Source organism: Oncorhynchus gorbuscha, linkage group LG11 (genome assembly GCF_021184085.1).
Source record: "Oncorhynchus gorbuscha isolate QuinsamMale2020 ecotype Even-year linkage group LG11, OgorEven_v1.0, whole genome shotgun sequence".
In the NCBI taxonomy this organism is placed as follows: Eukaryota; Metazoa; Chordata; class Actinopteri; order Salmoniformes; family Salmonidae; genus Oncorhynchus; species Oncorhynchus gorbuscha.
This window is the reverse complement of record NC_060183.1, coordinates 69,958,838-69,982,022: the sequence shown is the minus strand read 5'-3', so window position 1 is coordinate 69,982,022 and position 23,185 is coordinate 69,958,838. Positions and strand designations below refer to the sequence as shown.

The 23,185-nt window shown below is 40.4% G+C and overlaps 2 protein-coding genes across 3 annotated transcripts in view; both read right to left on the bottom strand.

The window, feature by feature from the left end:
- sec14l7 (SEC14-like lipid binding 7) overlaps window positions 1-14,476 on the bottom strand; it is a 28,013-nt gene extending 13,537 nt beyond the window's left edge. The window contains 5 exon segments of the mRNA XM_046290274.1: window positions 1,022-1,210; window positions 5,812-5,874; window positions 6,869-6,912; window positions 14,066-14,141; window positions 14,322-14,476. Coding sequence (XP_046146230.1) covers window positions 1,022-1,210; window positions 5,812-5,874; window positions 6,869-6,912; window positions 14,066-14,141; window positions 14,322-14,375 — 426 coding nt within the window. The 5' untranslated portion in view covers window positions 14,376-14,476.
- A 238-nt stretch (window positions 14,477-14,714) lies between these two features.
- On the bottom strand, window positions 14,715-22,031 carry LOC124047940 (trichohyalin-like). 2 transcript variants are annotated; one of them, XM_046368290.1, is made up of 4 exons: window positions 19,180-19,226; window positions 18,956-19,039; window positions 17,456-17,476; window positions 14,715-16,302 (listed from the first exon to the last, which is right to left on the bottom strand). In XM_046368290.1, the coding sequence occupies exon 4, from the start codon at window positions 15,738-15,740 to the stop codon at window positions 15,300-15,302; it is 441 nt and encodes a 146-aa protein (XP_046224246.1). In that variant the 5' UTR covers window positions 15,741-16,302; window positions 17,456-17,476; window positions 18,956-19,039; window positions 19,180-19,226; the 3' UTR covers window positions 14,715-15,299. The 2 variants fall into 2 exon arrangements, with proteins under 2 accessions (XP_046224246.1, XP_046224245.1); XM_046368289.1 differs by lacking the exons at window positions 18,956-19,039; window positions 19,180-19,226 and adding an exon at window positions 21,848-22,031.
- Between the last annotated feature and the right edge of the window lie 1,154 nt (window positions 22,032-23,185).

The window sequence follows — 23,185 nt, the reverse complement described above, 5'->3', positions numbered from 1 at the left end:
TCCTTGCTGATGACAAGCATACCCATAACATGATGCAGCCACCGCCATGCTTGAAAATATGAAGAGTGGTATTCAGTTATGTATTGTGTTCGATTTGTCCCAAATACTGTATAATGCTTTGTATTCAGGACCAAACGTTCATTGCTTTTTTTGCAGTACTTTAGTGCCTAGTTGCAAACAGGATGCATGTTTTGGAATATTTTTATTCTGTACATGCTTCTTTCTTTTCAATCTGTCAATTAGGTTAGTATTGTCAAGTAACTACAATGTTGTTGATCCATCTTCAGTTTTCTCCTACCATTAAACTGTTTTAAAGTCACCACTGATCTCAATGGCCGAAATCCCTGTGCAGTTTCTTTCCTCTCAGGCAACTGAGCAAGGAAGGACTCCTGTTTCTTTGTAGTGATTGGGTGTATTGATACACAATCCAAAGTGCAATTAATAACTTCACCATGCTCAATTGGATATTCAATGTCTACTTTTTATTTGTACCCAACTACAAATAGGTGCCCTTCTTTGCGAGGCACTGGAAAACCTCCCTTGTCTTTGTGGTTGAATTGGTATTTAAAATGCACTGTTTGTCAAAGAGGCCCTTACAGATAAACTGTGTGTGTGGGGTGTAGAGATGAGGTAGTCATTCAGAAATCATGTTAAACACTATTACTGCACACAAAGTGAGTCCATGCAACTTATTATGTGACTTGTTAAGCACATTTTTACTCCTGATTGTATATAGGCTTGCCATAAAAAAGGGGTTGAATACTTATTGACATTTGAGCTTTTCATTTGTAATTAATTTGTCAAAATGAAGAAAAAAAATACGTAATTCCACTTTGACATTGTGGGGTATTGTGTGTAGGCCAGTGACAAAGAATCTACATGTAATCCATTTTATATTCAGGCTGTAAAACAAATAAATGTGGAAAAAGTCCAGGAGTGTGAATGCTTTCAGAAGGCACTGTTTGTGCTCAATTCTGTTAATATTGTCATACATATAAAAGCAGGTTAGTTCAAAGTGTACCTTCTCTGTCTGTTTCTGACACTCTCTGCGAAGCATTTCTGTGTCTCTGATCTTGGTCCTCATGAAGTCCTGTTTGGTGCAGGACAGCAGCAGACCTTTGGGGTCCAGGGGCCCAATGACATCGTACCAGATGGGACTTCCCTCGAGGTCGTACCCACACATCCCCCCGGACACATACCGTTCGATCACCTGGGGAACCACATCATACAGTCAGACCCGACGCCAGAACCAATCAGTTGGACAGGCCTTTTGATTACCATAGGCGGGCCCGTTTTTTAAAGTTTGGGGAAGCTTACAATTTATCCTACCTTTTCTACCGATCTGCGTGCCAGTTATATGTTGAAGTAGGAAGTTTATATACACCTTAGCCAAATACATTTAAACTCCATTGTTAACAATTCCTGACATTTAATCTTAGTAAAAATTTCTTAGGTCAGTTTCACATTTTAAGAATGTGAAATGTCAGAATAATTGTAGAGAGAATTATTTATTTCAGCTTTTATTTCTTTCATCACATTCCCAGTGGGTCAAAAGAAAACATACACTCAATTAGTATTTGGTAGCATTGCCTTTAAATAGTTTAACTTGGGTCAAACGTTTCGGGTAGCCTTCCACAAGCTTCCCACAATAAGTTGGGTGAATTTTGGCCCATTCCTCCTGACAGAGCTGGTGTAACGTAGTCAGGTTTGTAAGGTCTCCTTGCTCGCACATGCCTTTTCAGTTCTGCCCACAAATGTTCTATATGATTGAGGTCAGGGCTTTGTGATAGCCACTCCAATACCTTGACTTTGATGTCCCTAAGCCATTTTGCCACAACTTTGGAAGTATGCTTGGGGTCATTGTCCATTTGGAAGACCCATTTGCGACCAAGCTTTAACTTCCTGACTGGTGTCTTGAGATGTTGCTTCAATATATCCACATCATTATCCTGCCTCATGATGCCATTTATTTTGTGAAGTGCACCAGTCCCTCCTGCAGCAAAGCACCCCCACAACTTGATGCTGCAGCTTGCAAGCCTTCCCCTTTTTCTTCCAAACATAACGATGGTCATTATGGCCATTTTGTTTCATCAAACCAGAGGACATTTCTCCAAAAAAGACACAATCTTTATCCCCATGTGCAGTTGCAAACCCTAGTCTTGCTTTTTTATGACGGTTTTAGAACAGTGGCTTCTTCCTTGCTGAGCGGCCTTTCAGGTTATGTCGATATAGGACTCGTTTTACTGTGGATATCGATACTTTTGTACCGGTTTCCTCCAGCATCTTCACAGGGTCCTTTGCTGTTGTTCTGTGATTGATTTGCACTTTCATACCAGTACGTTCATCTCTAGGAGAAAGAACGCATCTCCTTCCTGAGCGGTATGGCGGCTGCATGGTCCCATGGTGTTTATACTTGCGTACTATTGTTTGTACAGATGAACGTGGTACCTTCAGGCATTTGGAAATTGCTCCCAAGGATGAACCAGACTTGTGGAGGTCTACACATTTTTTTTTCTGAGATCTTGGCTGATTTATTTTGATTTACCATGATGTCAAGCAAAGAGGCACTGAGTTTGAAGGTAGGCCTTGAAATACATCCACACGTACACCTCCAATTGACTCAAATGATCAGAAGCTTCTAAAGCCATTACATAATTTTCTGGAATTTTCCAAGCTGTTTAAAGGCACAGTCAACTTAGTGTATGTAAACTTCTGGCCCACTGGAATTGTGATACAGTGAATTATACGTGAAATAATATCTGTAAACAATTGTTGGAAAAATGACTTGTGTCATGCACAAAGTAGATGTTCTAACCGACTTGCAAAGACTATAGTTTGTTTACAAGAAATTTGTGGAGTGGTTGAAAAACAAGTTTTAATGACTCCAATCTAAGTGTATGTAAACTTCCGACTTCAACTGCATGCACATTTTCATGGAACAGTTTCATGTCAATAATAACATTTTAGTTTCTGAAAATCATTGTCACGTGGTTAATCATAACACTCTTAAGTCAAATTCAACTATGGCAAGAGCACTAGCCTCTGCAATATGGACATATTGATACATTGGCCGCTAAGGAAATGAGCATGGAACTCAGAGATAGGCTATAGATCAATGCAGCAGTAGTCCTATAACATCCTTCATCAACTAAGTAAAATAAATAGACCTAAACTGGACAAATAAAATCAGAAGAAAATATCCTTTGAATCACATTCAGCTCTCTTCACCTGTCTGCCTCCCATTCTATATGTCTTAACTTGAGCTATTGCTAGTGAAATTCAGCATTGTATCAAATTATCACAGGGTCTGGCCCGAAGCTGTCCTAACAAATTTGCAACAATGTATCAACTAGCCTATTCCGGGCCCTCAAAGTTTCCTGCGCAAATGAGTTTGGAACAGAAAGCTGTGTTTTAGGATGTTTTCACTGGATATATGGGATCATCAGATCATGATATTTTACTAATTCACACTCAGGCTTGGTGATTATCGAGGCCGGGAGTGTTGATGAGATTTTTTAAATACTGAGGAATTATCAGTGGCAACGGATACAAAAAAACAGACTTTGTTGACTTTGTGAGGCGAAGAAAAATGTGTTGTGTATGTGGAGAGTTAAGACAGAAATAAGACATTGCCAAATGGGAACTTTCCTAAATATGCATTCTGGAGATATCTTCACCACACCCCATTCCCCTTTCCTTCATGCAACATTTTAAATTATACTCACAACACATTATCTTATCACATTTTTTAGACCGTTTTCACTGACAGCCAGTACTCAATCAGCTAGACCTATTGCCAAGCACACAACCCAAATTGCAGCTTCCCAAACACACTTGTGATTTGAAACAATCCACAGCAGTTTTCTTAAAAGAAGCAAATTCTCTTTTGTGGCTAAGTCATGCTTCCTGGTGAAGTATTTTGAATTATTTTATTTAGACAGGACTAATTATACTGAACAAAAATGTAAACGCAACATGCAAGAATTTCAAATATTTTACTTACAGTTCATATAAGGAAATCAGTCAAATGAAATAAATAAATTTGGCCCTAATCTGTGGATTTCACATGACTGGTAATACAGATATGCATCTGTTAGTCACAGATACTTTAAGAAAAAAGGTAGGGGTGTGGATTAGAAAACCTGTTAGTATCTGGTGTGACCACCATTAGCCTCATGCAGGACGACATCTCTTTTGCGTAGAGTTGATCAGGCTGTTGATTGTGGCTTGTGGAATGTTGTCCCACTCCTCTTCAATGGCTGTGCGAAGTTGCTGGATATCGGCAGGAACTGGACCACGCTGTCGTACACGTCAATCCAGAGCATCCCAAACATGCTCAATGGGTGACATGTCTGGTGAGTATGCAGGCCATGGAAGAACTGGGAATTTACAGATTACAGATCCTTGTGACATGGGGCCATGCATCATCATGCTGAAACATGAGGTGAAGGCGGCGGATGAATGGCACGACAATGGGCCTCAGGATCTCGTCACGGTATCTCTGTGCATTCAAATTGCCATTGATGAAAGCAAATGTGTTCGCTGGCCGTAGCTTATGCCTGCCCATACCATAACCCCACCGCCACCATGGGGCACTATGTTCACAACGTTGACATCAGCAAACAGCTCGCCCACACAACGCCATACACGTGATCTGTGGTTGTGAGGCCAGTTGGATGTACTGCCAAATTCTCTAAAACAACGTTATAGGCGGTTTATGGTTGAGAAATGAACATTCAATTATCTGGCAACAGCTCTGGTGGAGATTCCTGCAGTCAGCATGCCAATTGCACGCTCCCTCAAAACTTGAGACATCTGTGGCATTGTGTTGTGTGACAAAACTGCACATTTTAGAGTGGCTTTTTGTTGTCCCCAGCACAAACTGGACCTGTGTAATGATCATGCTGTTTAATTAGCTTCTTGATATGCCACACCTGTTAGATGGATGAATTATCTTGGCAAATGAGAAATGCTCATTAACAGGAATGTAAACTAAATTGTGCACAACATTTTAGAGAAAGAAGCTTTTTGTGCGTATAAGAAAATGTCTGGGAACTTTTATTTCAGCTTATGAAACATGGGACCAACATACAGCTCGATAAGAATTAGTAGAACTCATACAGCTCGATAAGAATTAGTAGAACTCATACAGTTCGATAAGAATTAGTAGAACTCATACAGCTCGATAAGAATTAGTAGAACTAAAACAGCTCGATAAGAATTAGTAGAACTCATACAGCTCGATAAGAATTAGTAGAACTCATACAGCTTGAGAATCAAGAGGATTTTACAACCCAGATATATTATAGTTGTTCTATTTAATTCTGTGACCATACCAATCTCTATCTGACCATGCTAGAAAGGAGCAAAGCCACACAAATGATCATAATGTGCGTTGTGTAAGATGGTAGTTTGTATCAACATCTGTGAGGTGTTATTACACTGTGTAATAACCCTGCTAGTCCTAATGGTGTAGCTGTACTCTGTCACAGGCGGAGCTGTACCTTTTCACCAGACAGACAAACACAAAGGCAGGCAGGCAGGCACACACACACACAGGCACACACACAGGCACACACACAGGCAGACAGGCAGGCAGACAGGCAGACAGACAGGCAGACAGGCAGACAGACAGGCATGCAGACAAACAGAAAGGCAGGCAGACAGGCAGACAGGCAGACAGGCAGACAGGCAGGCAGGCAGGCAGGCAGGCAGGCAGGCAGGCAGGCAGGCAGGCAGGCAGGCAGGCAGGCAGGCAGGCAGGCAGGCAGGCAGGCAGGCAGGCAGGCAGGCAGGCAGGCAGGCAGGCACCTCAGGAGGCCTCCAGTCAGCGATGATGCTGTCTGCTTTCATGTGTTTCCTGAACTCCAGATGCTACAGAGGAGATAGAAACTCTTGTTCAGGACAGTCGTTTAGCAGTGACAGTTATGTTGAATAAAAGTTGGCTTTGAAAAGATTCAAGTGTGTGTTTTTAATGTGGGATAATGTGGAGTTCTGGATAAACACAACCTCAAGGCTTTGAACTTTGAACAAAAGGGAACACACATATAATGGAGCATTTTGGAAGCAGTGCACTCTGGGAAGGGATCAGGAGGCTTATACTGATACTTTAGTATCTCCTGTGTGTGTGTGTGTGTGTGTGTGTGTGTGTGTGTGTGTGTGTGTGTGTGTGTGTGTGTGTGTGTGTGTGTGTGTGTGTGTGTGTGTGTGTGTGTGTGTGTGTGTGTGTGTGTGTGTGTGTGTGTGTGTGTGTGTGTGTGTGTGTGTGTGTGTGTGTGTGTGTGTGTGTGAGAGAGAGAGAGAGAGGATGTGTGTGCGTGTGTGTGTGTGTGTGTGTGTGTGTGTGTGTGTGTGTGTGTGTGTGTGTGTGTGTGTGTGTGTGTGTGTGTGTGTGTGTGTGTGTGTGTGTGTGTGTGTGTGTGTGTGTGTGTGTGTGTGTGTGTGTGTGTGTGTGTGTGTGTGTGTGTGTGTGTGTGTGTAATAAGTAGCTTGAAAGATGCAGCTTGCAGGGTTCCATATTATAATCCACTGATGTAGAAGAAAACATTTCCATAGAACTAGATTGTTTCTATTAAACAATCACCATGGAGAACTTACAGACACCAGACAGTCACCTTGTTATGTCACCATCTTTATTATTACATTCTAGTCTCTCTTATCAATACAACACATGTTACTCTTTAATTACAGGGTAATGCATCATGGATACACAGTGTATATTAACATGCACATGGTAAATTGGATATGTAGACATTATTATGTCCAGTCAATAATTACAAGTCAACCTGAGGAAAGGAGCCAGTGTTTAGATATCAGAGAGTACAGGAGGACCTTGTTAGATCAACAAACACTTGAAACAGGGTCTCACCTTTCTAAGCATCGCCTCTGCTTTCTGAACATTGAAGCTTCGGGCTGGAAAAGAAGAACAACACTCTTGTCATGATACAGAATGAGACCAAACGAGATGTAACATAGACAATCATATTGGCCCTCCAAGCATGTACTCTCATTACCAGGCATAACATTAACACCTGCCAAATGCAGGTAGATGTATGTATTGGCAGGTAAGAACGTCTTTATGACCAGACTCGTAGGCGGGTGGTCAATTTGCAGGGCTCTACGGCTCTACAGTGCATTACATTTGCATTTGTGAATAGAAAGTCAAAAGTTAAGTCTGAACACGTGATATATAGCTGAAAAAACTGAGTGTACATTCTGAACCTTGTTTGAATTCAGTAGGTCACATGAGCGAGGAGCTACTGAAATTTGAACATTTGAAAAATTCATGTAAAATTGTATGAGATGAAAATGGACAAATGAAAGGTTGTGCAATGTGTAGGCCCACTGAGTGTACATTCTGAAACAAGGAGCTATTGAAATTTGAATGTAAAAAAAGTTTACAAAAAAGTGCTCCCTAACTAATTCAACTTGGAATACAAAATGCTGCTCACATTTCCACATGTTTATTAGCTTTGCAAAGCAAATTAATGTCCATATCGTGAAAATCAGACCTGTGCAATGTTGTGCACAATTTTTCCAATATGAGGACACTTATGATGACACTTATTTGGAGTCTGTGGCTCAAGTGGTTTGAAAGCTATTGAGGCTTGAAAGTGTGAATATCTGTTGAATATCCAACCAGAAACGGTCTTTATCTCGGTCAAGAGAAAGGGCTCGAGTGGCCACGTTACCAGGGTCACCTCCCGCCCTTAAAGTGGCAGCTGAACATTTTGTCCATCTGATATTTTGGTTAAGACTCACAAAAATGAAATGAAATTGAGCAATATAGGCGAATACAATACCTTCTTACTAATACTACTTTCTTGTTAGCAAAACATTACAAAGCATTGTCATCTCTTTTTTGTGTGATGTTGATATAATTTTGGTGGGAACCTTTTTTTAACCTTTATTTAAGTCAGTTTAGAACAAATTGTTATTTACAATGATGGCCTACACCAGCCAATCCCGGACGATGCTGGGCCAATTGTGCACCGCCCTATGGGACTCCCAATCACGGCCGGTTGTTATACAGCATGGATTCGAACCAGGGTGTCTGTTGTGACACCTCTAGCCCTGAGATACAGTGCCTTAGATCCGCTGCTCCACTATACCTGGTGATGTTCATGTTGTGCTGTTGAGATTGAAATGCAAGACATATTTCACGAAAGGGAGACATAATAAATTATTATTATGCTTGAGTGAAAAAACTCACCTATGGAAATTTGGTTATGCAAATATTCCTTAAGCATACAGTATGGACCATAGAACTGTCATGGCCTTGAATTTAGGTTGGCCGATGCTATTCATTTAATTAAGTGCAAATAGTGTACAGGGTACATAGTAACACCATCCAATGACAGTGAGACAGCGAATCTGACACAGTTGAATAAGCTGGATAAACGTTCTTTTGTAAGGATAAAACACAGGATAAGGGATAACACAAATATTGATCTATTCCATCTGCCTTGAAGTAATGCCCACTACGTGGAAGAGTCAACTCATGTGGACACAAATGTGCACACACACATGATTTAATAGATCATATTTAATGGCATACCTTGCCTGTAGTGAATGCTGATACATGATTTGCAGAATGAGTTTTAATCTTCTACGTTATAAAAGCCCAAAGCCCAATGCATGGCACCTAGTAGCTACTGCAACACTGCTATGTGTGTCTAATGACATTGTTCCCACACACCTGTGTGTACAGACAGTGAGTACACTACCATCATCCAAGTTGCAGTGATCTGGTCCCTGTGTTGTCTAATGACTATTACAGGATAGGTGTCCAGTTGCCTGCCTGGTTGTCTATGGGCTAAAGATACTGGACCTGTTCCCCTACCTGTCCACCTACCTCCATCAACAGGTCAATACACTTCCCTAAGAGACTAATAGGAAATTGAGTGTACTGAATTGATCAGAGCCTTTGTCCAACCACAGAAAATAAAATAATCACACACATTCACAATGTGGCACAGAAGCTGGACAATGAAATACAGTCATAGACAGAACAGTTCACTGTTTGCTGCTTAAAACATGATTTTCTAGAACAGTGGTCGCCAACCTTTTCTGAGTCAAGATCACTTTCTTAATCAAAATGCATGCCGAGATCTACCGCTCTGATTTTTATTATGTAAGCCTATGTAACATTAACCCATTAAAAACAGTACTGTAGCAGTGAGGTTTGTGCAGTAAGCTAAGGCTCATTACATTATCACTGCATTCGGGCTTTGCTTGAATTTACCTGCCAATGCATTGTTGTTCGGTATATTTTTTACAAATTATATTTCAAAATTTGAGGTAGGCTATATGATCACACCGGTAATAGATTCATTGTTGTATTACTTGTGAGGCATAGCTGAGTGAACATACATTTAAATGATTTACTTTTTATTTTACTGGGCTGATGGTGGCTGCATCTGATGGTCAGTCTCAGCGGAGACAGCAGACTGAAGGTCCGTCTCTCAACATCCCTCCGCTCTCCCTTTCCTCCACTGACACTGACCAAAAAGGGACACTGTCTTCCAGCTGATGGCGAAACTCATTATTATTTCTGCCTTGTGCACAAATTCATGTTGTTACTCATATGAACAGAGAAAGTGAAATATTCCTTGATATTAAAAAAGACCCAAGCGACTAATAATAACAACAACAACACAAGAATATAGATACACTTTCCTATTCATTCATTACTGCTGCACTGCTTGTTGAAGCGCTGAGTGGAAATAGGAAGAACGCGCATTTTATGGCTTCTAAAAGTGTTGAATATAAAGTGTTGACAGTGCTGAGTAAGAACTCAGTCATAAAAACATCAGATCTTTGGTGGATGTGTTGACAGTGGTGAGTAAGAACTCAGTCATAAAAACATCAGATCTTTGGTGGATGTGTTGACAGTGCTGAGTAAGAACTCAGTCATAAAAACATCAGATCTTTGGTGGATGTGTTGACAGTCTCTCTCTTGTCACGGCTTTAAACGTTTTGTCAGCCGTAGGCTGCCTGAGACTAATACAAAAAACAAGGCTTTATCATTGGGTTTTTTACTGAAATGTTTGGCGATCGACTTGAAATGCCTTGGAAATCGACAAGTGGATAGCGATCGATCGGTTGGTGACCACTGTTCTGGAATATAGGTAGCCTAGTGGTTAAGAGCGTTGGGCCAGTAACTGAAAGGTCGCTAGTTTGAATTCCTGAGCCGACGAGGTGAAAAATCTGTTGATGTGCCTTTGAGCAAGATACTTAACCCTCATTGCTCCTGTAAGTCACTCTGCTAAATGATGTAAATGTACACCAGCTTTTATAAAGATCAGGTTAGGGAAGTCATCTTATATTTATAATAATAATAATAATAATAATAATATAATAATAATAATAATATAATAATAATAATAATATATATATAATAATAATAATATAATATATGATAATAATATAATAATAATATATGCCATTTGGCAGACGCTTTTATCCAAAGCGACTTACAGTCATGTGTGCATACATTCTACGTATGGGTGGTCCCGGGGATCGAACCCACTACCCTGGCGTTACAAGCGCCATGCTCTACCAACTGAGCTACAGAAGGACCACCCTACTGTAGCTCAGCCTACTTTGTTTGTCAAAACCCGGTCTACTGGCTGAGTAAATATGCTCTTGTGGGCATAGGGCAGGAGGAGGAGAGGGCGCACAGTTCATCCCTATTGGTCAGGCCAGCAAGGTGCCCCATAAGCTGATGTTTACTTCCAAAACCTTATCAGAAACAAAGTGACCGAATGTCAGAGGTCACCAGGGCAGAAGCCACACTGGCAGCCAGAAACGCTAGAGACCCGTCTCTAGATACACAGACATGGATGCAGTCCCCAAATCTTACAAGATTCTTCACCTACCTATACACAAGTTTTGGAACAATCCATGTTTCTGATTATGTAGTGGTGCATCTTGTATCACACAGGTGGTTCTCTCTCTCTTCACCTCACCTCCCCTTTCATTTTCTCTGTGTGTGTGTTTCTTTATATTTATGTTCACAAATGTATTTGCTAGTATTTGATATAGAGGGCACTTTTTCGCTCTTTTTTACAGAATTGAGGCTAATATCGGCTGGGGGGGGGGGGGGGCTGTTTGAAGGGATCTGTATTATGTACTCTCATGTAGCCTGTAATTTTGTGTATGTGTGTATGGGGGGGGGGGTTGGGGGTAGAAGGGGCATAATATTGTTGAAAAATAAACGACTTCCTTGAAGACATGCTCCAGAACTTTGACTACTACTAAATCTCCCACTTTGGACTGGATGTGTAGTTCATAAATACAGTGGGACAAAAAAGTATTTAGTCAGCCACCAATTGTGCAAGTTCTCACACTTACAAAGATGAAAGAGGCCTGTAATTTTCATCATAGGTACACTTCAACTATGACAGACAAAATGAGATTTTTTTTGGTCCAGAAAATCACATTGTAGGATTTTTAATGAATTTATTTGCAAATTATGGTGGAAAATAAGTATTTGGTCACCTACAAACAAGCAAGATTTCTGGCTCTTACAGACCTATAACTTCTTCTTTAAGAGGCTCCTCTGTCCTCCACACGTTACCTGTATTAATGGCACCTGTTTGAACTTGTTATCAGTATAAAAGACACCTGTCCACAACCTCAAACAGTCACACTCCAAACTCCACTATGGCCAAGACCAATGAGCTGTGAAAGGACACCAGAAACAAAATTGTAGACCTGCACCAGGCTGGGAAGACTGAATCTGCAATAGGTAAGCAGCTTGGTTTGAAGAAATCAACTGTGGGAGCAATTATTAGGAAATGGAAGACATACAAGACCACTGATAATCTCCCTCGATCTGGGGCTCCACGCAAGATCTCACCCCGTGGGGTCAAAATGATCACAAGAACGGTGAGCAAAAATCCCAGAACCACACAGGGGGACATAAACCTAAACTCGTCGTGTTTGGAGGACAAAGAATGCTGAGTTGCATCCAAAGAACACCATACCTACTGTGAAGCATGGGGGTGGAAACATCATGCTTTGGGGCTGTTTTTCTGCAAAGGGACCAGGACGACTGATCAGTGTAAAGGAAAGAATGAATGGGGCCATGTATCGTCAGATTTTGAGTGAAAACCTCCTTCCATCAGCAAGGTCATTGAAGATGAAACGTGGCTGGGTCTTTCAGCATGACAATGATCCCAAACACACCGCCCGGGCAACGAAGGAGTGGCTTCGTAAGAAGCATTTCAAGGTCCTGGAGTGGCCTAGCCAGTCTCCAGATCTCAACCCCATAGAAAATCTTTGGAGGGAGTTGAAAGTCCGTGTTGCCAAGCAACAGCCCCAAAACAGCACTGCTCTAGAGGGATCTGCATGGAGGAATGGGCCAAAATACCAGCAACAGTGTGTGAAAACCTTGTGAAGACTTACAGAAAACGTTTGACCTCTGTCATTGCCAACAAAGGGTATATAACAAAGTATTGAGATAAACTTTTGTTATTGACCAAATACTTATTTTCCACCATAATTTGCAAATAAATTCATTAAAAATCCTACAATGTGATTTTCTGGAGAAAAAAATTATCATTTTGTATGTCATAGTTGAAGTGTACCTATGATGAAAGTTACAGGCCTCTCTCATCTTTTTAAGTGGGAGAACTTGCACAATTGGTGGCTGACTAAATACTTTTTTGCCCCACTGTACATAATATATAAGCAGAAATATGGTCTTGCCTCAATTATCTACAAAATCCATAGTTTGAAAGCGTCTGTCTTTCTGGAAGCTGTGTTGTGCCATTTTCCCTACATTTTCCACTACGTGGGCCAGCCCCCTAGCAATTTGAGTTCAACCAATGAGCTTCAACCCCTCGCCATATGAGTGACAGCAAGCAAGATGCCCATCATGTACACACAGCAGAGAGAGAGAGAGAGAGAGAGAGAACAATGATGTGGTGCACATATCTGCACGTATGTGACGTAGTGTAAAAGTGAACACTACTTTCAGAACTACTTGCTAAAAGGTATACAAAATAATCTCTCTAAAGTTGGACTCCATAACAGTAAAACTGCCAAGTCTGTTTGCAATCTTACAACAACATTACTAATGAACACTTTTGTAGGATATCAGCTGATGCTGGAGACACCGGGGAGTGTAGAAGGGGCATTATCTTAATGTTGTTTTGTGGGGGATGCTTGTGAACATTTTAAAATGAAAATATATATATATTGTTAAACAAATCTCCCGTCCTTAATTAAAGACATTCTCCAAAACTTGCCTACTAAGTATTTGTTAAAATCGCAATATGTACATTTTTGGGCGATTGTAACAGTTCCATTGCTGAGTGTGGGTTAACAATACCTCAACACCTTACACCCAATCTGATAGGAAAATTAGTGTCTCTCTGCAACTGTACATTTACAAAAAATGTCACCACCATGAATAGGAGTCAAATATCATTTGAATACATTGTTGTGGATTGACGGTTATTCAAAACACAACACCTTGTCAAAATGCCTCAAATGCCTAGGCTACCTGTGTGATTTAGTTCCCTATGGGGTCAGAGAGTGGAAAGTTATTAGTCTACATTTGTCCTATGTGGTTGTCACAACATAACCTGTTCTCATATTCTTGGACAAGTTTCATTGTAGGGTTCACTCTCTAGGGGGCAGAGAAACTGAGAGCATGTGCTGTTGGCTAAGCCCATGTCCACTACATCAGTGAGATCAAATCAAATAAAAATGTATTTGTTACATACACATGGTTAGATAATGAAGCCTTTAGGTGTACTTTTACTCAGACATAGACTACTGCATCAGCACAAATGTGTCATCCTCTTTCTATTCACGAGGAACATAGGCCTGCTTAAGTAGGAATAGAGATGTTGAAAAGCACTTTAGTTAGTCCTACCCTATTTTAATTTGATCTCAGAAAAAGGAGATTTACACATGACCATCCTACCATCATATTGTAATATATGAAATTCATGTTGCGGGTAAAACAAATACATATAAACATAACCTTCAGAAATGCAGGGTAGGACCATCTCATGTTGCTATGGGAACAAAGAAGTCGTTTAGATTTTACCTCGGAGCCAGCGGAGCAGGTAGTGGTCATGCTGCGCGGGAAGGTCTGGGAGAACGTCCTCAAGCCGCTCCCGAAACTAGCAGCACGAGACAACACAATACTGACACAACGAACTAAATAAACAATTGTTGGGGGGATTAAATAATACACTGAATAGGCTATATGACAAAAACATTTTAGACAGTAACTTGAATAAACAGAGGCTAGAATATAGGCTACAAAGAACATAAAATGTTATAGTGGAAAGTTTAATTACCTCGGCTAAAATGTTCACCTGCTTCGGGCTGAGGTCGCCCACTCGTCTGCTCATTCTCTCTGTTACGATTTGCCGCGCAGGCGCTCCAGTAAATCACTTTCTGTGAATGACCTCCGGTGGAATGAAGTGGTCTTCACTGTCACACACACTCCTCCCATGCCATTCCCCTCCCCTTCCTCCAGGTAGTCATGCGGTCACCCATGACGCCGAGGCACACTGAACCAGGACCAGCCTATCCTTCCCAAATCCTCACCTTTAACTACACTGGGGAAATGCTAAATTGACCTAAGCTCAGCTTCTAGGAACAACTCCATCCCAGATAAACCCCGAAAACAGTACAGTAACGTTAGTGATATAGAATAGTAATAACTCTCCAATAATCAAAGAATGCAATGAATACAATTATATTTTATTATGATATAATATACACATATTTGGCATATTTTACAGGGAAATTTAGCACATCTAACATCATTCCCATGCATTTTAGCACATAGCTTACTGTAAAGATATGATGGTCTAGTTAGGGGCTTTGAAGATACTTTATAGTCTGATTTGGCAGAAATGTGCCCTTGCATTACAACGGTCCTTTACAAAACAGGTATAAAAAGTTAACAAAGGAACAGATGAAGTGGATACATAGAAGGGCCTGGACAACCACTTCAAAAGGCAAAGCACCCTAACAATTGACCAAATGTCAATTACTAACAGAAATAAGATTTCAGAGATTCACAGCAGAGCTCTGTGACCACCAATACAATCAATAATGATCATATCATTGGCCAATGCATTAGACCAGGGATACTTAAATATGTCCCTCTAGGTACTGCTGGTTTCCATCTTTCCCTTCCAGTCAGACAGGGATTGATTCACACCTGGGTCCTGTTTGAACTACTTTGAATTCTTCTTTCCTCTCTCTTTCTTAAAGTGATCTAATCTGGTTGGATTGGTGGAAACACTAGGTTGATAACATTGCTATCATCTGTCATATTGAGTCACTTCTTGGTCTATGAACCTCTTGACATTCTCCACTCTGAACCTCTTGACATTCTCCACTCTGAACCTCTTGACATTCTCCACTCTGAACCTCTTGACATTCTCCACTCTGAACCTCTTGACATTCTCCACTCTGAACCTCTTGACATTCTCCACTCTGAACCTCTTGACGTTCTCCACTCTGAACCTCTTGACATTCTCCACTCTGAACCTCTTGACATTCTCCACTCTGAACCTCTTGACATTCTCCACTCTGAACCTCTTGACATTCTCCACTCTGAACCTCTTGACGTTCTCCACTCTGAACCTCTTGACGTTCTCCACTCTGAACCTCTTGACGTTCTCCACTCTGAACATTAGCACCTTAATGATGAATGATCCTGAGGGTTGAGCTTGCACTAAAGATTGGATGAAGGGGTTCATCTCTGAAGTTGCATTCTACATAAGAGTAGATCTGAGTATTATTGCTGTTGGTCATGTTGTAAAGGAGACTATATTCTTCTCATAATCTACAAATGTATTTTATTTTATTTTACCTTTATTTAACTAGGCAAGTCAGTTAAGAACAAATTCTTATTTTCAATGACGGCCTAGGAACAGTGCCTGTTCAGGCAGAACGACAGATTTGTACCTTGTCAGCTCGGGGATTTGAACTACCCCAACCCTCAACTCATTCTCTTTGTCATTGCGGAAGAGAGAAACACAAGTCCCATCATAAACTCTTACTTCACCCTCCACACACCTCAGAGTCCAGGCACCATCTTTAGATCCAAACCTTACTTTCTTTTCCTTGTTGATGGACATCTTGACCACTCGTACAATCCATGATTGTTCCACATCCACAACAAAGTAAGATGTCCCTGTTATTTGCAGATTTCCCAGGACAGCATGACCTTTTAATGTCTGTTCTTCCTTCTCTTTTGTAAGTGTTTGTCTTTCACATTTAGAGAATAATGTGCTGTTTCAGGGTTTAGGGTGATAGGAACTGGAATGGAACAAATGATGGTTCAAATAGTATTCAGGGATTGTAAATTAGACTGTTTTTGTTATATAATTACTTATAATATAGTTATAAAACATCTAGTAGACTATCATTTCAAGTATCAAACATCAAAAGGGATTACAACAAGTATCTGTCAATGTCAGGTATGCGTAAAGTGGCTGTAAGGGAGTCAGGTGCAGGAGAGCAGATATTGGGTAGCCTATATCTTTTATCTTTTTTATCTTTTCAATATCTTTTATTTAGGTGAACCAAAAGCACATGGCAAAATAAACCCGAAATAACAATTCGGGTTAACATAACCCAGCGCACCAGACTAACGTGCGCATAACATGAAACAGAATAAACAATACCACACAAAGACATGGGGGAAACAGAGGGTTAAATACACAACACATAATGAGGGAAATGTGAACCAGGTGTGTGGAAAAACAAGACAAGACAAATGGAAAATGAAAAAATGGATCGGCGATGGATCGAAGACCGACGACGTCGACCGCCGAGCACCGCCCGAACAAGGAGAGGCATCGACTTTGGCAGAAGTCGTGACAGTCAATTACATAAATGCTCAGCATTACAACCAAAAACCACCTACACACACACAAACAATTTCCCGCTGTCTGATAGATTTATTTTGTACTCACCATGATACTTATTTTTATTCACAGAATCTAAGGGGATAAACATACAGCATTTCATAATGATAACACGTAACATTAAAAATGTCACGACTCCCGCTGAAGTTGGTCCCTCTCCTTGTTCGGACGGCGTTCGGCGGTCGTCATCACCGGTTTTCTAGCAGCCACTGATCCACTTTTAATTTTCCATTTGTTTTGTCTTCATTGTACACACCTGGTTTCCATTCCCATAATTATGTTCCTTATTTAACCCTCTGCCCCCCCAATGGTTTTGTGCGTGTTTGCTCTGTTTTAAGCTGTCGCTACATTTTGTGAGCTGGATTGGTTTCCCTGCGTGGTAATTATTTTGTTGTCATATTGAGTAAAGTCCGTTATTACTCATCCTCTGTGTCCTGCGCCTGACTCCGTCCCACCTGCTGCACATCGACCCTTGACAAAAACAGCTTGTGTTATAGTACATAACGCCATGAAGCAAACACACACACACACACAATGCTTACCTAGGTGTTGCTTGAGACATTCTGCAGACATAAGAAAGAAGATTATTCCATTAGAAACTGAAGTTCTTCCAATTTTGGACATGAAACATGAGCAAACAGAAGCTTTAAATGATCACATACAAATACTACTAACTATGTTTCTTGGCATGTACATTAACTATAAAGAAACAGATTTTAGTCAGGAAGAGGACATACAGTTAATGATTATCAATGCTGACCGACAATGTCCCACTATCATTTGATATGATAACAGCGAGAAAAGGCGAGATGATAAAATGGCAGAAGTCATTCATTATCAACAGAGAGCAACTTGTGGTAACGTAAGCGATGTAACTATGCATAGGTGATATGATTCTGGTGGGCAGTGCAAAGTGAAAAAGTTTAAACTTTCTACATTATCAGTGATGTTGCAGGTGAAGTTCACACTGACATTCTCAACTATCTGTCAGTTTGACTTGTGGACCAATTAATGAATAGTTAAATAACTCAAATATATTATTTACAGTGCATTCGGAAAGTATTCAGACCCCTTGACTTTTCCACATATTGTTACCGTACAGCCTTATTCTATGTATTAAATACAGCCAAACATTATTCATCATGTCACCAGAATAAGACCTTGGATATATAAAAGAGCATTAAGCTCTTCACCGTGCACTTTCACCACACTGTGAAGTTCATCATAACTTATTTCATCTGCACGCCTCCAACTCAATTATCAAGTTTGCAGACGACACAACAGTAGTAGGCTGCAGATGAAATAAGTTATGATGAACTTCACAGTGTGGTGAAAGTGCACGGTGAAGAGCTTGATGCTCTTTTATTTATCGAAGATCTTATTCTGGTGACATGATGAATAATGTTTGGCTGTATTTAATACATAGAATAAGGCTGTACGGTAACAATATGTGGAAAAGTCAAGGGGTCTGAATACTTTCCGAATGCACTGTAAATAATATACTGCATCGTTTCCTGAGTCGTAGTGGGAGGACCACACATGTCATTGCGTGACTCCCAAGTTAACTTAGATATGATGATGGTTACTATATCAATATTTGCAGAAAAATGCGTTTCCACCACCATTTCTCGCATTATTAATTTTACAGACACAAAAACATCACACCTTGTTTAGAGTATTTTGTTTTATCGACATTTGGAAAGTTAACCGACAAATTAGCGGTTCCCATCGGGGCTGTCATGAAGTGTTCTATATCCGACATGTACTTTACTCACATAAAAAGGTTGGATGGGAACCTTGTTACTGTCTCTATCTCCAATAAAGACAAAGATATGTAATAATATTCCAGTTTGAGGGCAGAAACTACATGTAGGTGTACATTCAGATCTATATGGTGTTGAAACCAACACGTTGGTTTCAGTCAGGAAGAAGTCAACTTGTCATGGATATTAACAACTATGGCATGGCATGTATAACTATGACAAACTGTTAATAACATAGCCTGATACACATTTACAAGAACACACACACACACTACTTACCAAATGACATGACATGTTTACCAACAGTAATAGCAAACACAAAAAAATAACATTGTCCTGAGGCCTGAGGATAGTTGTAGGGCTCTGCAATAAAATCAATACAGTTGAGAATTGTTATACTCTTGATGAATCAATGGGCATATATCATTAATTTAAAACAAATAAAATGGATGGACCAATAACTAACTGATTGCCGCTTGAAATCTGTCAAATGGTAAACTTACTTAATGGATCAATTTCTCCACATTCCACTCCCTTTCTCTCTTAAAAACAGAAGTGAGGTTGATGTCAATAACAATAAAGGCCAGATAATTGAAAGCAAAGATAATTGAACTAAATGACTATCGTCCCGCAGCACTCACCTCTGTCATCATGAAGTGCTTTGAAAGACTAGTCAAGGATCACCTCCACATTACCTTCCACCCTAGACCCACTTCAATTTGCTTACTGCCCCAATAGATCCACGGACGATGCAATCGCCACCACGCTGCACACTGCCCTGTCCCATCTGGACAAGAGGCATACCTATGTAAGAGTGCTGTTCATTGACTATAGCTCAGCATTCAACACCATAGTACCCTCCAAACTCATCATTAAGCTTGGGGCCTTGGGTCTGAAACCCACCCTGTGCAACTGGGTCCTGGACTTCCTGACAGGTCACCCCCAGGTGATGAAGGTAGGAAACAACACCTCCTCTTTGCTGATCCTCAACATTGGGGCCCCACAAGGGTGTGTGCTCAGCCCCCTCCTGTACTCCCTGTTCACCCATGACTGTGTGGCCAAGCACGCCTCCAACTCAATCATCAAGTTTGCAGACGACACAACAGTAGTAGGCTTGATTACCAACAACGACGAGACAGCCTACGGGGAGGAGGGGAGGGCTCTGGTAGTGTGGTGCCAGGAAAATACCTTCTCACTCAATGTCAACAAAACCAAGAAGATGATTGCGGGCTTCAGGAAACAGCAGAGGGGGCACCCCCCTATCCATATCGATGGAACTGCAGTGGAGAAGGTGGAAAGCTTCAAGTTCCTCGGCGTACACATCACAATGGTTCACCAACACAGACAGTGTTATGAAGAAGGCGCAACAGTGCCTCTTCAACATCAAGAGGCTAAAGAAATTTAACTTATCACCTAAAACCCTCACAAACTTTTACAGATTGAGAGCATCCTGTCGGGCTGTATCACCGTCTGGTATGACAACTGCACCGCCCACAACTGCAAAGCTCTCCAGAGGGTGGTGCAGTCTGGCCAACAAATTTCCCGGGGCAAACCCCCCCCCCCCCTTCCCCTCCTGGACACCTACAGCACCTGATGCCATAGGAAGGCCAAAAATATCATCAAGGACATAAACCACCCAAGCCACTGCTTGTTCATCCCAGTATCATCCAGAAGGCAAGGTCAGTACAGGTGGATCAAAGCTGGGACCGAGAGACTGAAAAACAGCTTCCATCTCAAGGCCATCAGACTGCTAATCAGTCGGCTGAGGCGGCTGCCTATAGACATAGATTAGGAATCACTGGCCACTTTTAGAAATGGATCACTATCCACTTTAACAATGTTCCGTATCTAGCATTACTCATCTCAAATGTATAAACTGCAATCCACACTATTCTTCAGTATCTTAGTCACTTTTAAATTGTGTTTACATATTGCATCACCCATTTCATATATATATACTGTGTTGTATTCTATACTACACCACTGACTGTTCAACAGCCATCTCCAGCACATCAGAGGCTGCTGCCTATAAACATAGATTAGAAATCACTGGCCACTTTAAGGAAATGAAACAACAGCCACTTTAATAATGTCTCCGTATCTTGCATTACTCATCTCTTTTGTGTAAACTGTACTCTATTTATTCTGTAACGACCCTTGGTTTATAAACGCAGATATCGACTCTGCAGCACGAGCATGCTTTTGCGGCACAGTCGATAGCGCGCTGGACTTCGGTCTAGAAGGTCGAGGGTTCGAGGCCAGCTCCATGCTGTTTCATTACAATACTATTCCATGTTATCTTGATCACTTTAATTGTGTGTAAATATTGCGTCACCCATCTCACATGTATATACTGTACTCTATACTATGCCACTGTATTTTAGTCCAATGCCGCTCTGACATATATGTATATATATATATTCTTAATCTATTCCTTACTTAGATTTACGTGTATTTTGGGTATATGTTGTGAAATTGTTAGATATTACTGCACTGTCGGAGCTAGAAGTAAAAGCATTTCGATACACCCACAATAACATCTGCTAAACACGTGTATGTGACCAACACATTTGATTTGAACACAATAACGCAATTAGCTAGGCAGAATGGTGATCTTGCATTTAATTATTACGTTGATGCACACGTTTGCATACCGTACAACTTCTACAAAACGTAAGAGTTGTCAAAAAGCGCAGGTCTCTTATAATGGCCGAGAATAGTTTCCCACTTTAGCAAATAAAGGCAGTCTCTAACAGACGCCATGCCAAAAATGTTTAAATACACAGACAAGCATTTCGCAGATATGCTCCTTTGGAATTTCATAGCCCATCTGTACCTCACGCAGAATAATAGGGAATGTTTGATCTGTGCAACAAGCAAGAAAGATCACTTCACCACTTTTGCAATTCATGTTTTAAATATCAACCAGGGCTATCAATGACAGAACTGATTCACGACAGTAGCTATTTTTACCAACTTGTAGAGTTCGGCTTTTCACACCCTAAACAGCATGAAACCCCAACCTCCAGTATTGTACGTCTCCAACAGAAGCCGGACAGCTTCGTAGTTTAGGCAAATAAACGGCCGGGCTATTAAATGAAGTGTCACAGTAGCTTGTGTTGAATACATACATAGGGTATAAAATAGCTTTATGTGAAGAATCCAACTCACCATGTTTCAGCAGTTGTATCCTGGGGACCATAACAACCCATTGGACTGAGACAAGAGACAAATACTAAGATCAGAGCCTGTGTGCATATCACAGACATACTTTTTGAATATAACTGATCAATTTAAACTTATCACTTTACAATGACATTTTGCAATAACAGAACCAGGGATTCTGAATGTCATGGTCTATTCTAATTTGTAGGATTGTAGATATTATAATGGATTCAAAACTAAGCAAAAACGAGATTACCAACGATATACGATCCCCTTCGTATTTATTTGGACAGGGAAGCTAAAACTTTTCCTTTGTCTCTATACTCCAGCATTTTGGATTTTGAGATCAAATGTTTTACAGGACAGAATGTCACCTTTTATTTGAGGGAATTTTTGTACATATCCGTTTTACCGTTTAGAAATGAATGCACTTTATGTATCTAGTCCCCCTATTTGAAGGTGCCATACGTATATGGACAAATTCACTTATAGTGTATTCAATTTTGTAAAAAGTTTAGTGTTTGGTCCCATATTCCTAGCACAACTGACCACATCAAGTTTGTGACTTTACAAACTTGTTGGATGCATTTGCAGTTTGTTTTGGTTGTGTATGATATGTATGTGTTTCTCACACATCATGATTAACTCATGATTCTCCATAATCATAATAGCATCCACATTAATGTAAAGGTGTTCAGAAACATATTATATTCTTATTTACAATTCATTTCTATTGGTCAAAACATAATCCGAAACATACAGGAAATATGTTTGGCATAACACAAAAGATAACACAGTAGAAAAAAGGATTCCAAAAAGATTATACTTTTTTTCTATTGTGTTATTGACTGTGAGCTTGCTTATTCCATGTGTAACTCTGTGTCCTTGTTTCTGTCACACTGCTTTGCTTTATCTTGGCCAACTCGTGAGAACCTGGCTAAATGAGAACCTGGCTAAATAAAGGTGAAATAAAAAAATTAAACATTTGGATAGGATAACCCTTTTTTGTTCCAAGTAGAACCCTTTTTCTTGTCAAGTAGAATCCTTTCAGGTTCTACATAGAACTCTCTGTGGATAGGGTTCTACCTGGAACCAAAAAATGGTTATTCAACAGGTTCCCCTATGGGGACAGCTGAAGAACCCTTTCAGGTTGTAGATAGCACCCTTTTTCCCCAAGAGTGTAGTGTTATTTCTTAATTGGAGAATTAAACAATCAAACTCACTTTTTGATCTGTGCTGCTCATGCATTTATTTTTTTTATTTTTTTATTTAACTAGGCAAGTTAGTTAAGAACACATTCTTATTTACAATGACAGCCTACACCAGCCAAACCTGGACGATGCT

Excerpts from the sequence above, each read along its gene's own strand:
- LOC124047940 (XM_046368289.1), bottom strand. The coding sequence starts at position 15,740 with ATGAACCCCTTCATCCAATCTTTAGTGCAAGCTCAACCCTCAGGATCA.